General features: G+C 41.0%; 1 protein-coding gene and 1 long non-coding RNA gene across 2 annotated transcripts; both read right to left on the bottom strand.

Moving 5' to 3' along the window:
* Nucleotides 1-5,960: 5,960 nt before the first annotated feature.
* lbh (LBH regulator of WNT signaling pathway) lies at nucleotides 5,961-15,886 on the bottom strand. Its single transcript, XM_015060334.1, has 3 exons — nucleotides 15,645-15,886; nucleotides 10,784-10,886; nucleotides 5,961-7,066 (listed from the first exon to the last, which is right to left on the bottom strand). The coding sequence occupies exons 1-3, from the start codon at nucleotides 15,671-15,673 to the stop codon at nucleotides 6,851-6,853; spliced, it is 348 nt and encodes a 115-aa protein (XP_014915820.1). The 5' UTR covers nucleotides 15,674-15,886; the 3' UTR covers nucleotides 5,961-6,850.
* LOC106964679 (uncharacterized) lies at nucleotides 7,452-10,777 on the bottom strand. The gene is made up of 2 exons (XR_001428474.1): nucleotides 9,430-10,777; nucleotides 7,452-9,363 (listed from the first exon to the last, which is right to left on the bottom strand). It is a non-coding gene; the product is annotated as an uncharacterized LOC106964679 (long non-coding RNA).
* Nucleotides 15,887-16,827: the final 941 nt, after the last annotated feature.

Here is a 16,827-nt window from a genome sequence, read left to right as displayed (position 1 = left end):
CAAATTGTGTGTGTCTAATGATGCTTTGGGGTTTTTAAAAAATAAAAAAAAAAAGAATAAAGGAAAAAAAAAAAAAAAAAAAAAAAAAAAAACACATATCGAAACCGGTCTCTTGGTCACTTCACTGTGGTGGCATGCCGTTTCTCCTTTTATCATGCTTTTTTCCTTGCTGTGTCATCCGGAAAGTACATGAGTTAACTTTTATTGCATTAGTCTGACAACACATTCATAAGTTTCACTTTCACTGTAGTTGCACTTTTACCTTGATATATGAGCCTTATCGAAATTAGGAGATACCGTATAGCTCGAGGTTTTCCACGTGGCGCCACATTACCGACTTCACTGGGGTTTTATGTGATAGACCAACACAAAATTTAACAGATGCTCGTTAAATCTGAAAAGTAGGGTATGACTTTGTATTTTCTGTGTCAATATTTTGCACAAGCACATTTTACTGGAATCCTTTTCTTAAGCTTTGCACATCTAGAAACTAATATCTTTGCTCATTCTTCTTATTTAGCGCATGTGACTACCATCTTTTCAAGCTTTGGATCCTCACCTGGTCTTTGACAGGCCATTCTAGCCCAACAGCATGCTTTGATAATTGTTACAAAGAACATAAGGTAGCCGTTGTTGTTGTAGTTGTTAATTTTATTGCCGAGTGCTTTTACACGGACATGCCGGTTAAACTGTAAGTAACTTAAAAAAAAAAAGGCAAACAAAACGTCAATACTTAGCATTGCAATATTCAAATAAAACACAAACTTAAACATAGATTTAGAAGCTTGGCTTGACTCGACTAGCCGGTTATAAAGCAAAGTTTACTCTTAGAACACTTCGTAGTATGATAAACGTCAGCATTCATATATCACAGTGCAGCAAACAACAGCTAGCATTTGGCTAATTAGCTCTAGCAAATTCACCAAGCGCACGCTTAGAACAGATAAATACTTATCTCATACAGCTTTACAGCATTAATATAACTTACCACGTCGTGCAACACTCATAAACATTAGTAAGATGTGATTTTATGGCAGGTTCGGCTTTTTAGTTTAAGCTAACAGCAGCATAAGTACACTACTGGTCCGCCGTTCGTTTTCTTCTTCTACATATTAATTCACGTACCAACACAAAACAACTATAGAGCCCCCTAGTGGAATTGGAGGAGTGAATCCAACAATAATTGCACTGCAATATTTGGCTATTTTAAGGTGGACCTCCTCCCATGTCTACAGTGTTTCAGGTTTTACAGGTCTTTCTTTTTTTCGGGAAGTCTCTATATTTAGCTCCACCTTCCTGTTAATTCTGATCAGCTTACCTGTTGCTACTGAAGACAAGCTTCTCAGCATGACGCTGCCAGCGCCATGTTTCACCATGCATTGCCAAAAATCGCAATGTAATTTACTACCACCTCATAATCATGTGATACATTTTGTGGGTCTTTGCATCAAATCTTGATTAAATACATTAATATTTGTGGTTGTAGCTTTAAAAGCTGGCTAGGGTTTAATGGGCATAAATACTTTTGCCCGCGATGGCACACATATCCCCAATACTCGACCCCCTTTAACATCTTCCCTTCTGCTTCTCCATTTTTGTCCTGTGCCTCCAAGCGAACCTTATTCTGAGCTCTTTCCTTGTAGACAGTGCCAGATATGTGTCCACGCTTGGTTGGCCATATCCAAACAGGTTAAAAATAACTATCAAAAGTTTTGTCCTCATGTCCTGAGAGCTCTACTCTCTTCTCACACTGGAGGAACCCTGGGAAAAGAATCTTTCCCTTACGCACATGGCACTCGTAACACCAGACGCGGTTGTGCATAAAACATCCAAGCAAATGCATCTGTATGCAAGCTCCGTTCAAACACACACAACGTACCGAATAAAACCTAAGAGGCTCGCACTTTAAGGTCGCAGAAATAATAGGGTTATTGGAACAGTGACTCTGTTTGCAGTGAAACACAACCTGCACTGTGGGAATGCAAAGCACTTTCCTACTGCTGTTGTAAGTATGGGAAAATTGCTGAAACAACAAAATGGGATGGAAGTCATGGAGGGCTGAAAAATGGAAAGAACAAGAAAACAAGCAAACCGGAGAAACAAAAATGATACGTTGGGAGGAAGCAGAATAAAAAGGATAAACATTTTTTTCTCCTGGAGAAGTGCAGAGAGGGGCGCTCTGAAAGGAAACGAAAGGGTTAGGTGTCGGTTTTAGGCACGGAGAAGTCACTGTTAGGAAGTGTTAATGTGGACCGTAGCTGGGAGTTAGGGAGAATTCTGGGGGCCGGTGGGTCAGACACGGCTGACACACTCGGATCAGCAATGGGATTGTTTCCACTGGAAAGAATTCCGGGAATGAGCCAGAAGAGCTATCAGTGACTTCACTCAGAGGACAGCAGTTTTTATACACAGCCAGCCGGCCGCGCAGCTCTCTCACACTTTTAAAGATACTGCATCTCGTGCCAACAGCGGTGTGTCAGACTCTCTCTGTCACTCCCTCGTGTCGCTGTGCTGCGGCCAAGAAGTGTGGTCACACCTCGAACCAGCGGCTGAAGCGTTTGCGGGGACATTAGGAGCATGGAAATTGCAATAGGAAATTCCAGTGCCTTCAGAATGCATACATGCTCAATGAATGCAAAATATCCACTGAGTAGAGAGCACTGGAGTGAAGCATATGCAGCTTACAAAAGATGAAAATCATGTTTTTTGTTTTGTTTTTAATTGAGGTTGGTGTTATCTCCCCTGGAGCCTCTTTACGTTTTGTCACTTTATGACCACAAACATCAACGTCTTTCTATTAGGATTTTGTGTGACAGACCAGCACAAAATGCAGCATAACTGGAATGTCAAGGAAAAACTACATAGTTTGATGACTAGAAAACAAAGAAATCTGGCGTGTCTTTGTTTTCAACACCCTGAAATAAAATCTTGTACAAACAATAGCCTTCATAAGTTTAAGGTTTACACGTTTAAGCGTTCTAGCTAAGATTCTTGCTTTTAAACCTTGAACTTCTCAGATGTAAAATATTTGTAAAAAAGACGGGCCAATTTCCCTATTTCAATTCTCTGTAGAACTGCAAAAAAGCAACCCTTTAATTACAGAGATATCTTTATAACTTAGTAAGCTGGATGAAGAAACAATAGTGAAGATAAGAGCTGTTCAAAGTATCAAAAGGCTGCAGTCCATTACTGGAGGGCCTCTTTTCATATCTTCTTAACCTCTAAGGCACAGGACCTCTCTTTATTAAAACTGAAGGATATTGCCGTCTCCAGCAATATCTGAAAGTCACTGTGAAGTTCAGAGGTCTCTCACTGACGTCACATCATTGCGTAGCATGGTGCAAGTTCAGACTGCGCCTCCAAGGACTGTACCTCTTCTTGTGATTTCTTTTTTTTTTTTCCATGATCTCATTACTTTTTCCACTGAGATCAAGCAACACTCATTAGTGAAGTCACAAAAAGCTATTCATTACAGCATCCTGAACCAGACGTCGCTTCTTTACGGCGGACACACAAAATTGTTGCTCAACATTTTCCTTTTTTTCTTTTTCTTGATATTCATAACTCTCCCATTCCCAGTCCCCCCCGCCCCAAAGAACAAGGATAGAGATGGTTCATAGAGATGGTTCTCACTGTTTCGCCCCCTAGCAGCTTTCCACGGCAACTCTGACACACTTTTCCACAAGTGCCAGATAATCAGTAGTGACCAGGACGGTTCTTATTACAACATGTCTCCTTGTAAATCACCTGACTAGTTTCCTTGACTGACTGATTAGAATGTTATTTCCATAAATTTCTTTCTGGCTGGTGCTCAGCAATTAATTGGATTTGAGATAATTCTGTTTAAAAAACTTAATTTGTAATTTATATTCAGTGAGTGGTGTATTTATTGATATTGATTCAATTTCTTACATTATTATACCATACAATATCAATTTATACAGAAATACAAGCCTCCGGAAATGTGGGTTTATGTACTGTGCAGTATATGCACTCCACAGTTTGTGGTTATTTTTGCTTCATTGCAGCCTGCTGTAGCATGGATAGGCATTGCTTAGGTGCTAAGGAAGCCCAGTGTGCTTTACTAGTGACCTTCAACAAGTCTGCTTGGTTGGTGCTGGTGTCTCTTATCATCCTTCTGATAAATCGTCTGTAGATTTTATATGAATTTTTTAAGATCAGGTGAGATTCCTGGTCGATCAATACCAAGGTCATTAACCGGGGCGTTAATACCTTTCACAGTGTGGGCAGCTGCCAAGGCCTGCTGGAAAACCAATTAAGACCCTTCAGGAATGGGCTAACACAATGAATGTAACATTTGTAGCCCATTTGTCCTGAATGTGTCTTCGTGTTGTGACTCTTGAATCGCAAGCCTCTCGATATTGTCATTTTTTTTTTTTTTTTGCTCCTTAGTTTTTCCTTCTACTTAAATTTTCAATGGATGCACAATAAACAGCCAGCCTTTTTTTTTTTTTTTTTTTTTTAGTTTTTTTGGCTTACCCCGAGGAAAGGATAGTTTTCAGGAAACGGTCTGCTGAAGTTTCAGAATCGTAACTTTTTTAGCCAGTTTTACGCAACATTTCTTCTGAGATACTTAACTTTTACTTCCCAGTACTCCTGAGCTAATGAATATGAAGATGGATTACAATGTTGTGGAATTTAGCAAGAAGAAAAAGAGAAAATAAACTTAAGTGACTTCAAACATTAACCATTTAGTTAGATTAAGTGTCCAACAGGGAACAGAAAAAAAAAGCGTATGCATCTTTATGCATAGCAGAAACATCTGGCCTCAACTGTAACAGGTTGAACTTTAGCATCCTTGTATTTGAATCTTTCACAATGCACCTGTGACAGACCAGAGTTGTTGCTTCCACAAGCTCAATGCATATTTGTTTCAAGGATAACCCCCCTTGAGATGTATCCAGTACTGTTAATCTTAGTGTACCTGCAAAAGCTTTCAAGAGGGTTTAAAGCGTTCCCCCCCACCCCCCCAGACTGCTTAAGCTTCCCTTCGTCAAACAGCTACCGGAGCTTAATGTAAAACTGAAAGCGGTTCCGAGTTCAGGAATGAGTTTTTGCTGCAAGTAGGAGAAAGACTGTGTGCAAGCCGAAGACAGGAAGTAGCATGTGGCTGCTCTCGCTTCTATATATATACACACACACATATACACACACTTGATGCATCTGTTTTCATAGAGGGAGAGAGAGAGACGTGAAAGATGCCAAGCAGGAAGCAAGACTGCTTTTCTCCAACCACTGCAGGTAAGGTGAGTGGGGGTAAAGCTGAGTGCGTGGGGGTTTACAAGAGGAAAATTACACGGCGCTACTGGAAACTGCTTCGAATGCAGAGGATTACCCAGTTTCAGAAAAAAGACCAAATAAAAAGACTCAAAAGTGTATAGGAAATTCAATTTCTTTATTTACAATCTCTAGAATAATTAATGAGAAAAGTGGTCTAAATACAAAAAGAAAAAAAAAAAAAAGAAAACACCAAGGATAACATGGCGGCTAATCTCCCTGAGCTTACAAAAACAACGTGGGGACCTGTAGGAGACGTGACATGACAAAGATGTTCTGTATACAGCCCTAATGCCACTCACATGAGAAAGATTGAAGAGACGCACATTAGTCATGCTTCCACAACAGTAACATCAAACTCTCCACAAAAAAAAAAAAAGATCTTTTCCTCTAACCTTGTTTGAACTGCAAACTTATGACTCCTGGAAAACAAGTCATTTGTAAATTATAGAGCCACACACACACACACACACGCACACAGACAGAAACTTCCAAACACCTTCTGGTAAATAGTCATAACGGTGAATGAAGAGTACTGCTTCAGGTATTGCCAAATTTTGATGTGAATCAGAACCATATGGAATCAAAAAGTATGGCTGCTTTTAAAAAAGAGGAAGACTAGAAAAGATGGTAAAGTCATCACACCACCAAGCATCTGTTTGGCTTACTAAGAACATGTATTTGCACATCCTTCATTGGCTCTGTACATTGATCTATCAAACTCCTCCATGAACATTTTTTGCTTCGTCATCCAAGCTTTGCTTCTTGGAGGCCAATATGACAGATTTAATAGCATAACTCTGGTTTCAGTGCACATCAAGCCTGCAAAGCAAATCAGTTACACCTTTCATCTTTCGATTTTCTTTTCATTTGCCAACAAATAAGTTTACACAAGTAAATCCTGTGCAGAAAAAAAACAAACCAACTAACTTTTTTTTTTTTCACAATATATCCACTTCTCAAAGACAACCAACATTCACATCGAGGACACAGATCTATAGACAGCAGTGGCAATAATATAGCAATAATAATAATAATAATAATAAAAACAGTGCACTGTACAATAACTTCCCACAGGTACCACAATTGCTCTGCACACAGGTATAAAGACTCTGGGGTCATGATGCCGGCCATTTGGGAGTCAGAGCAGCAGGGTCTCTTGTAGAGGAAGGGCTTCTTCACAAAGCACTAAGCTGCTGCTGCTCTTGAGCAGGGCATCAGCTTCGACTTGACACATGCTGATGGACGCGCTAGGAAGTAGGCGAGGGATGGAGACTTTGTCCACCATTTTGGTGACATTTCCACACAGAATGAAGGTTATTCTGTGTACTAAGCAGTGAGTTTTTTTTTTTTTTTCTCATTTTATTTTTTTGTTTTAGTTTTGACGGATGTGTGCGTTTGTCATGGCTAAAGGGATAGCATCACGAGACACCGGGCGTGTCAGTTGAATGTGCTGGAGTGCTCCAGTGAAGTGTGACCAGTGTGTGTGAAAAAAAATACTGTCCCTCAGAACCAAAGAGCAAAGTGAACATGGTGCTGACCCGCCCAGCCTCTAGTGCTGGGAATTCTGTGCTGGCTGTCCATTTTGCATGCCGCAGTCGTTTTGCTCCTCTTCGTCCTCTTCTTCCTCCTCGCTGACGAGAAACTCCTCCGGAGGCCAGCGAAGCTCTCCGCTCTCCACCTCTCCTTCCGTCGGCTCGACCACGATGGACGGGAGGCGATCTTTAAGCTTACAGCAGCGGTCGAAATCCGAGGGGTCCGGAAATATCTGGGAAGGAAAGACGGGGAGCATTAATCGCTTATCAGAGGGAGTTTGCGCAGAGTTTACATCTGGTATTTAGAAATACGAGTCGGTTCTACTTCAGCTACAAGACCGTCGCTTAAGAGACGGTGTGCATTTTCGATCAGCACTTTCATGGTAAAACTAGCAGCTGTAGAGGGCTAAATAACTGAGAGCTGACTAAGCATCTGATGAGAACCGATTACACATTTGTACCTGCTCTTGCTCATCCCACATTCCTTAAGGTAATGTAATCTTGCTTTCCTCATACTTGAGCAATTTGTTTTTGCATGCATGAATAAGTCAGTCAGTGCCATGCAACCTCAGCGTGAAAGGTCTCCACATTGGTAAATAGCCCAGAGTACATTTGTGCAACACAGAATGTCTTTTTTTTTTTTTTTTTTTACATCAAAGACAATGAAGGCTAAAAAGTAGAGATGGAGAAATTAGCTGGACTGGAAACTCAAATCAGATTTTTATTAAAAACCAGTAAATGCACCATAATTAAGTGTTACCAGGGTCAGGTGGTGCAAACATAATTCAGTGCTTAAGTGGTTACTGAAGGAAACCATTTTCAGTATGAATTGGACGCTTGAAGATTAGAACCAAAGCCACTTACAATTAATCTGAATTAGCATTGTGAATGGACAGCCAACATGACCCGATGTCTTCTTTTCCAAGGGAAAACCTACAGATTTAGAACCTACTCAACAAGATTTTCTATATTCACCTCCATCTGCTGTACGTGAAATGATTACGACTCCAGTAAATCTCATCAACTTGCAGAAGGTCGCTCACAGGCACTCTTTTCATCAGAGGGTCATAATGAGTTATACATAAAAAGAGTCGACTGGCCCCAAAAAGGAATCGGAACCAAAACCATTCCGATTAGAAGGGGAATAAAATTAAAGCATGCAAGATTCTTGAGGGGAAGAAAAAAGTGAAAGCTGGTAACAAATCTGATTGTTGCATCTCAACAGAAGTTTAAAAAACATTTTTTTTTAAACTGAAGGACTTTCTATCTTCTAAAGTTAGTAAGCTAAATGGAAAAGCTTGAAGCTGAAATGAAGTGCATAAGAATTGGTTTGACAGACTATATAATCCTCTGTTCAACCTCCAAGTTTCTCAGGAACAGGAGAAATAGCTCTGGGGAGGGGACGGCCTGCCACTCCTGGTCCAAGAACAGCAGTTTTCTTTCTTTCTTTTTTTTTTTTTTGCTGTTTGGATAAAGTAGATTAATATTTTTAGACCTGCATATTTCACTCCAAGTCACAGGGGTTGAGTTTGAGGAAAGGGGTTAGATGAGAGGGGGGAGGCTGGGAGTGGGGTAAGGGGGGAGGGGGGCAATGTCGCTGTCTGGGCACAGAGCCGAGTGGAAAGAAAGCATTCTGAGAGTCAGAGTGAGACAAGAGATAAAGAGATCCAGCTGTGTCCGACTCTTCCTGAATTCCTTAAGAAACTGGGAGCAAAAACAAACGGAAAGCTATAAATATGCTCAACAATTTAGCTCTTCTCAGGTAATTTAAGGCTGCATGTTCTTATCAGCAGCACTCTAGGTTACCAAACAAGTTCACAGCAAGCTGTAATTATACGTGGAGTCGAGCCTCGATGTGTAAATTAAGGGAATATCCGTTTTTTTTTTTTTTTTTTTTGTCCTGCATCGTCGACGCTTGATGTGCGTCAGCTGCAGAGAGTCGGTCGGGACGGTGACTGACTTTGCCTTTGGTTGAGTTAGCCAACGCATAAAAGACGGCTTCTTTTCCAAGGGAAGGAGCTGGGGCATCTGAATCATGCTGCTGCCTTTTGAGAGGATAACTCCAGCGCCGATTTTCATCAAATTTAATTTCCTCTTGAAGGACCACGGGCGACATCGACTTTAATAAACTTGTGCAAGAGCATCTGGAATATCATCATGCTCATGTCATTCAAGTCATTGTCAGATTAAGGAAATGACTAGTGAAACCAAGCCTGCTTTAAAGAGAGCTTCTCTAAGGAAAGCCTGAGACACTGGGCAAATGGCCGAGATGGTAAATTCACATTGGAGAAGGCAGAGAAGAGGCAAACTGGTGCTCCTTTTCTGCTGGCCTCTTCTCCTTCCGTTCCGCTCAGACTCACAGCTGGGGTGTAAACTAAAGAGTCATAGGAAGCGAGGCTCTTCCTCTGGGTCAGTCTACATCCTTTCTGCACACATCTTGAGCATGCAGCTGCTTACAGTTTTTAAAAGTCTGAATCAACAGCTCTAAATGTTGAATTATCATGTGCGATCTCCTTAAAATGTCAGCCACCTTTCCAAAAATCTGGAACTTGTCTCCAGCCACGCACTTGCACTAAATACGACTTTACTGCGCCACTGCAATGTAACGCTTGTATGAGGCTTTCACCATTTAAAGCTTTATAAATAGTTTTGCTACTGATGCGCTGTACTTGCCACGCCTTGCTTAAAACAAGTTTCAATAAGTGACCGTTTCATTCTCCTTTGTCTTCAAGATTTAAACATTTAAACACTAAGCAGCTTGGTGTTTAGTTTAAAAAATAAAATAAAAATAAAATCAGTGATTGTTTTTAAAATCCGAACAAACAAAAATCAGATTTTTATGAAGTCAATGAAAGCACCATGCCCAAAGGAAACTAGGTTGTGCCAACAAAATCACTCTTCCATGCAGAAGTTGCTGCTGCAGCAAAGCAGCCATTTTTAACCATGATGATAGTATATAAATAAAATGTTTAAGAAGTTACTCATAAGAAAACCCATTTACTTCAGATACGTCAAATGTTCTCCTTCACACAGCAACAGGGAATTGTACCTGACAGGCATCACGTACGGTCATATTCTATGCAACTTTTGGGTTACAAAAGTGAGCCGTTTTGCCACCTGAGGTCAAATAGTATTTGCCTTAGGAATATTTCAAACTCGTAAAAGGTTGTAGTGAATTCAGCAGGTAACAGAAGGCTAAATATTTGAGTAAAGCTCATGCATATGCATGAAGCGTTTGTCATTTACATGAATTACTTCTAGACACGATTGGCGCGAGTAGCGTTACAAGCTAAAGCCAGTTTGAAATGTCAACTCCCTTAGTTTTAAATTAGTAAAATCTCAAATGTTAAAGCATTTGCCCAGATTGTGTCGCGCTTGCTCTGCTCCTCATGCAAATAGTCACTGATCATGACTAGAGAGAAGAGAGACCTGTATCGGCTAAAATTAGCATTGGTCATTAGACGACCCCATCGAGCAGACAGCAAGACAAAGACACAGGTAGCAGCTTGTCAGGACCACCTGATGGCTGCTTCCATTATGAGCGGACCTCTGGCGTTTTTCCATTTTCTCTGCAGGATTCAATTTGTGACTAATGTTATGTCTGCTTTCCCTCCCCAGACCAAAACAAAAATGCAAACAAATAACCAAAATAAAGAAGATATTCCTACTGTTGTGACTGTTGCCAGTCTGTCCTCCTTTATGCCATTTTGTGTAAACTAATAATACAAATGATTAAAAAAAACAAAAACAAAAACATTTCATAAACCTTGACACATATTCTCTCTGGTGATAAATCACAATTCAGTTGTTGCTCTCTCGGCATTTCTAATGTCAATCCTGCTCATGATAATGACTGGATGAATTCATACTGGAATTTATTTCAAGCTCAAAACGCATAGGAGAGGCATTTAGGGAGGAAGTGCCGTCTGGTTTGCATGTGTGAGTATTACCTGGAAGGAGAGTCTGTCCTTGCTTGGGCTGAGCCTCATGTCCTCCATGGGGGTGTTGCTCATCATCACCTCAGTCATATCTGGGACGGGCACAAACACTGGGCTGCAGGGGGCGAAAAATGAGATTTAGTGAGTGTACGTTTGTGCGAAAGAGATGAAAAGACTCGGGAGTTATCCGACTGTCAACCAGACACAGAGGCAGAATACACATTAACAGCTTTCAATGCTGAAGTTTCAATTTTGTTCTGAGTCATAGAAAGATGAATATAAAAAAAAATAAAAATAAAAAATTGGGCTTACACATAATGCCATAAAATAATTGGGCCCAAACCTTTAAGTGCATTCACTTCCCTGTGTATGCTTCTACCGTTTTGTTTATTCTCTGCGCAACTTGACCACAACACACCAAGACATCCAGCCCCTGATTGGCTGTTCTAATGCACTGCAAAGCTGCAGCGCTCGTCATGCCATATGCAAAAGGTAGCCGTTTCTAAATACAGAAAGATGTGCTCTTGCGACTTGGAACAGTCATTGTGAGAGTGTGCTGGGGGCGTGCTGCGGTGTTTGAATAAGGAGGAACCTCATGCGCTCAAAGCTTGGACAAACTTTCTATTTCAAAATACTGTTTTTTTTTTTTTTTTCTAAAACTCATGCCTAGAGCTTTCTAGTGTTTTATGATAAAAGCAGAAAAAAAAAAAAGATACTTTAAGACCAGACTTGAGCCCTGAGACAAGATGCTGAGTGGCCTTCTCACGGTCTCTATTTAAAGCCTGGTGGTCAGTCAGTGGCCACAGGGTTGTGGTTTGTGTGTCTAAGGCTACTTGGGCCAAAGTAAATGGAACCTGACAAGATGCTTGCATGTATGCAAACATAATAGTATTTCAGGGGACTTCTTTGGTACAGGATGCGTGGGCTTGACTTGACCTAATTTTTTTTTTTTTTTTTTTTACAATATCGAAACTGGTGAAGATAAAATTTTAAAACCTAAAATACGTTTGTGCAATATCTGAGCTTTACTCGCTTTACTTGTGACTCAAAGTTGGAGACAAGTTTTGTAAAGTTTTCGATAAAACAAAAATAAAATGAAGCTCCAGTAAAAAGAAAAAACAAAACAAAAAAAAACGTTTTCATACTGATGTCAATTAACAAGTTGTGCCTAGGAAGTAACCTTCTGACGCATAATTTCGTACAGGTCATAAATAAGGTGTTGCTGTGACCAACGGCTTATTCACACGCCTATGGAGGCAAGCCGTCTTTAGGGAGCGCGTCCTGCTCCAATTTTTTTTTTTTTTACAAAAGGTCATATTGAGCAGGAGTGGTACTTCCCAAACAGGAAGAGCATCAGGTGGAGCGTGAAAGTATGTTCGTTTATAGAAGCATACTCTCTGCATACATGGTTAAATATAAACAAATACTGAAAAATATTGCACACACCTCTGGAAGAATAACACCAAAGCCAAACTTTTGTAGAGTCGTCGGCTAGGAATGCACTTCGACTACTGTCTGACAACTGTCGAATGCAGGAAGACTTGCTCTGTAGAAACATTAGCTTTTATTTTTTTTTTTTTAAACGAGTTGACGTGGCGAGTGTCTTTCACCTCAAGCGACAAACGAGAAAGCCATGCATTTCTAGTTCCAGCCATAACTACCGAGTGAAGTTATGCTGTAGCTATATCATTTATGAGCAGCTCCTTTAAAAGTGTTTTTGACATTGGAAATATGGCTCTTTGCCCAGGACACTTCTGTGTCAGAGGCCACAGAAGTGCTAAGGACTGACAGGGGAGATGGATTCTGGATTCATCTGTCAGTTTCACTCCAAACTGGCTATCTGTGCTTGTTTGCATACGCAACTCAGTGTTGTGCAAACCTTAAGTGCCATTAGCAAATATAGCTCAATACTATGATTGGGTAGGCTTGCTTTAGTTGGTGTACGATTCTAGATTTCTCTTTAGCCAAATTAAAATCCTCATTACATCTTTTTTTTATTTTAAAGAACTTAGCAGAATCGGTTTGTGTATAATTGAGTTAATTTTATGTATAAATCTGTCAGTCGCCCATCAAGTTTATTTTCTTCAGTACAAATCAAACTTATATTCTGTGGTGCAGTCAGTAATCAAGAGCATAAATTAACACACCGTCATCCAGATCAGGGTGAATCATGTGACATGATTCACTCAATTTCAGGAGATCAATAAACCCTGAAGCAAAGGCAGGTTCAGTTTTTCCATCTTTTTTTTTTTTCTACAACAGGTTGCAATGCGGCTGGGAAATGCTAAAAGCAAAAAATGCTTCCGACTGATTTTCTGCAAGTAATTGTTTCAGCACAGGCCAGATCAACAGGCTGAAACAATAGAAGGATATCCAAAAATAAAAGACCGCAGCTTTGTAGACTTATGAAGTTGGGGGAAGGGTGTGGGGGTGAATTGTAGATGTCTTTGAATTCAAATTGGTCCCCAAGTGGGGGACATGCAAGGGAGGAGGACAAAGGGATGAACACTGACAGCAAGGACCTGAGGAGACAACGACGAGAGGGGAAGGGAGGGAGAGAAGAGAAAGAAAGATAAACACTCCGGCCTTGCCAGTCATATTTCTGGTCTTGGATTGTATAAACATCCTGCTCGGCTAAGAATAACAGAACATCGGCCAATAAAACATAAAGGGGGCACAATGAGGAAGAAGTGGGAGTGCACGAGCGAAGAGTCGACCTGGGAAGAAACAAAATGCTGTCGTGTCGTTTCAAGCATCAAGAAACGAAGGACGTGTCCCAAAGAGGGACACTAAATACGAGAACACATTAGGAGCCGTCAGCGTCCTCAGCAGGCAGTTAAATGCAGTTCAGCAACAAACTACACCACATGTTGTTCTATATTGTAGAACCACATTTGAATTCAAATTCAAAGATGCTTTATTGACCCCAAAGGGAAATTAAATGTTGTAACTCAATTCAAATTCTTTATTGTACATAGTGATGGCAGCAAAGATCTCTCGTAGCAGTCTGTATCACAGCGAATTTGAAAAAGCCTCTGACAGATCCAACTATCCACTGGATCTGCTTAACAGGCTGGTGGGGTAGATGGCAGTAAGTCTTTGCATTTTGATTCAATCGATCCTGCTGGCCTCCACTGAGTACATGTTCAGTCTTGTGGTTGCATCCTATCGGACGCAAAAAGTTAAACAGTAAAGAGGGGATATTCATCCAATGACTGCATTATTCTACATTTTATGCCCTTTGTCCACAAAAACAGCTCTTGGCTGATAATGTTCTGAATTTTGGGATGTCACTGTAGTAAAACTGAGCTAAAATATGTAAAAAAAAAAAAAAAAAAAACTTTAATTTTCCAGATCATCTAAAATTTTAAGCATTTTTTCAAAGTTAGAAAAATAAATAACATAAAAATGAGGAGGAAGTGAGTGGACACATGTCGCATTGTAATCCCATTCCCGAAACAACTCTTGAAACCTTTCACAGACCGTCTATTTTGGTCATACTTTTTGAAGTACTCCTCAAGTCCTAATCACAGTTTTCCTCCAACATCTTGAGTAAAAAACAAGACCCAGGCGGCTCTGTGGCACCTTGTTTGTTTGTAATGGAGCTCGTCCCCCGAGCAGTCTCGGCACCAATCTCCCTACAAGTGAGGAATTTGAATCCTGCATCGCCGACATTGTTTCCTCCTTAGCCACCCGGTGGTTCTCGCTACTATGATTATAAATCTTGACTTGTGTGGCAGCATGGGCAAAGCTGCTGACATTCCAGGCCCGCAATGTACTTTACACTGACAACGTTTCATTGCTTGGCAGGTACAGCTGGGAGAGACCCTCACCCTTTTCTTCAACCACCACGTTTTCCACTGTTTTAAAACAGAGAGGATCGGACATTCGTCAGAAACATGTTGCCTTGTGTCAATCATGAATTTTGGGGTTAGACCAAACTATTGAGAAAAAATCTTCCCATCTACCCAGAAAATGTGTTCAGGCTAGGCAACCAGAACTCAAGTAAACCACCCAAACATCCCAGGTATGCTACTCAGATTAAATGCTCCTGCAATTGGGAAATTGAGCTTTCACAGAGATAAAATGACAAGACAAGCATGTGCCAAGTGCAAGCAAGCAAAGATTGGAAAAAAAGAGTGAGTGTGGTTACAGTAAAGAGCTAGATTCTCGACTTCCTGATAGAGACAGGCAGAAGCCTACTGAGGTTTTAATGGTGCTTGCAAAATGATTTCAAAGCAACTTGCACATCCTCCTGACAGGAGGGGGGGAGGGATGTTCAAGAGCACAGAAATCAACTTTCCTGCAACAAAAAATGGTGTTAATGAACACTCTGCCTCCGGATTTCAATGCACCTGCAGCTACTTGAAGACAAAGGGCGAAACAGGAAAGGCAAGGTGAACTTTTGTGCACAAAATACAACGAAATGTCAAAAACTAAACGAATGTGACGTCTCTGAAAAGGCACATATGGGACAGTCTTTAATCAAGCTGGTAAATAGCTGAAAAGTTTAGAGGATGGTTGAGGCGTTGTGTGTGTGTGTGGGGGGGGAGTGTAATACTTTAATTTGTTTACACCTTGATCCGTGTTGCCCTGAAATTTTCCAAGTTCAGGGGCAACACCCCGCAGAAAATCTCAAAGGAAACAAGAGTGGGTGTACAGCAACAAAGGTGGCGGATTCAGAGGGAAATCACCAAACAAAGTCAACCTCAAGCACCTCTTTCGTCGTTTCCCCCGACCAGTGCAATGTTTCATATCCGAGTAGTTTCACTTATTCAAATACAAGAACTACAGAGTGGCATAAAAAAAAAAAAAAAAAAAGCCCAGACGAGCGAGACAAACAGGTGCCATTAGAAGAGGTGCGAGTACTTACCAGTATATCTGCGGTGAAAATACAGACATGAATTCACACCTGCTGTCGGTTCAGTGAAATCTGATTAATTCTCTCCAAACTATTTTTACTTTTTTGAGTAAATGACTCAAAAAATGACTCTCCGGCAAAAAAAAAAAAGAACAAAAAAGCGAAAGTAACTGTGCAGCGAGTCGGACGGCCTGAACAACGACCACGGTTCCGTCAATTGATGCGTCTGATCGGAGAAACCAGCTGTGTTCAGTATTTATCCGAGAGGCGGTGCGCTCGGTCAGTCGGAGACACACCTCCCCTCCCCACAAGCCCCAAAATCCTCAATGGCAGCTCATTAACAGCGTCGGCCAATCAGAGCGCTTGTGACTCACCCCCCTTCCCCCCCCTCCAATCCTCAGGTCCCCGCCCTCGGCCCTGATGACGTAAGCAGTGACACAGCCTGCTCATTGGGAATGGAAGGCAAGAAGCTGCAACGTGCAATTGATTTGTAGTCTCCAAGGCAACAAAATGAAAGTCTTACCTCCCCATCCCCTTTTGAATGACAAAAACACGCTGATTTGCCCGTTAGGTGATGCGTGACATTCATCCAAATGAGCAGGAGACGGATTCATTCACAAATATATGCTTCAAGGGCAAATCAATGTCTATATTCAGCTGTTCAGTGTGCATGCACAAATCAAGCACACACACATCACAGGCTGCCTTTGCAACCTGTTAAATGTCGTCAAAGCTTATGGAGGAAGTTTTTTTTTTTTTAATTTTCTTTCCCTCGTTGCTCAGACATACTCAGGTTACGGTTGTGACATAAAGAGCATTACCGACATGCGCATTTTCAAAATTGCCCTTTAGTCTGCTCATTGCTGTACTTTTAGGAAAGTGCCTTGCAGTTTTCAGAGCAGACAGTGAAAATCGTAGGGATGCCTCTACTGCCACCTTGTGTCTGAAAGCTATTGGCGACCCTGTTCCCCATGGCCCATTAGCTATAGCTTGCCCGTAGTCAATATACTTGGTATGCCAGTGGCTGTTTGCTATTTCTAGTCGATAGCCAAAATTCAGCATTAGTAGCTCCAAAGTCACAACTTGTAGCCTATGCCTTTTTCTACTCTAGTTGATGACCAGGTCAAATATTTTGACTGCTGTGTTATAGTTAGCCAGTGGTGGAGAAAGTACTCAAAAAATTTACTTAAGTAAA

The sequence above is a fragment of the Poecilia latipinna genome, unplaced genomic scaffold (genome assembly GCF_001443285.1).
Source record: "Poecilia latipinna isolate Pla-1442-1.1 unplaced genomic scaffold, P_latipinna-1.0 Scaffold1700, whole genome shotgun sequence".
Taxonomy (NCBI): Eukaryota; Metazoa; Chordata; class Actinopteri; order Cyprinodontiformes; family Poeciliidae; genus Poecilia; species Poecilia latipinna.
Note: the sequence above shows the minus strand (reverse complement) of the source record. Positions and strands in the feature narration are given on the sequence as shown.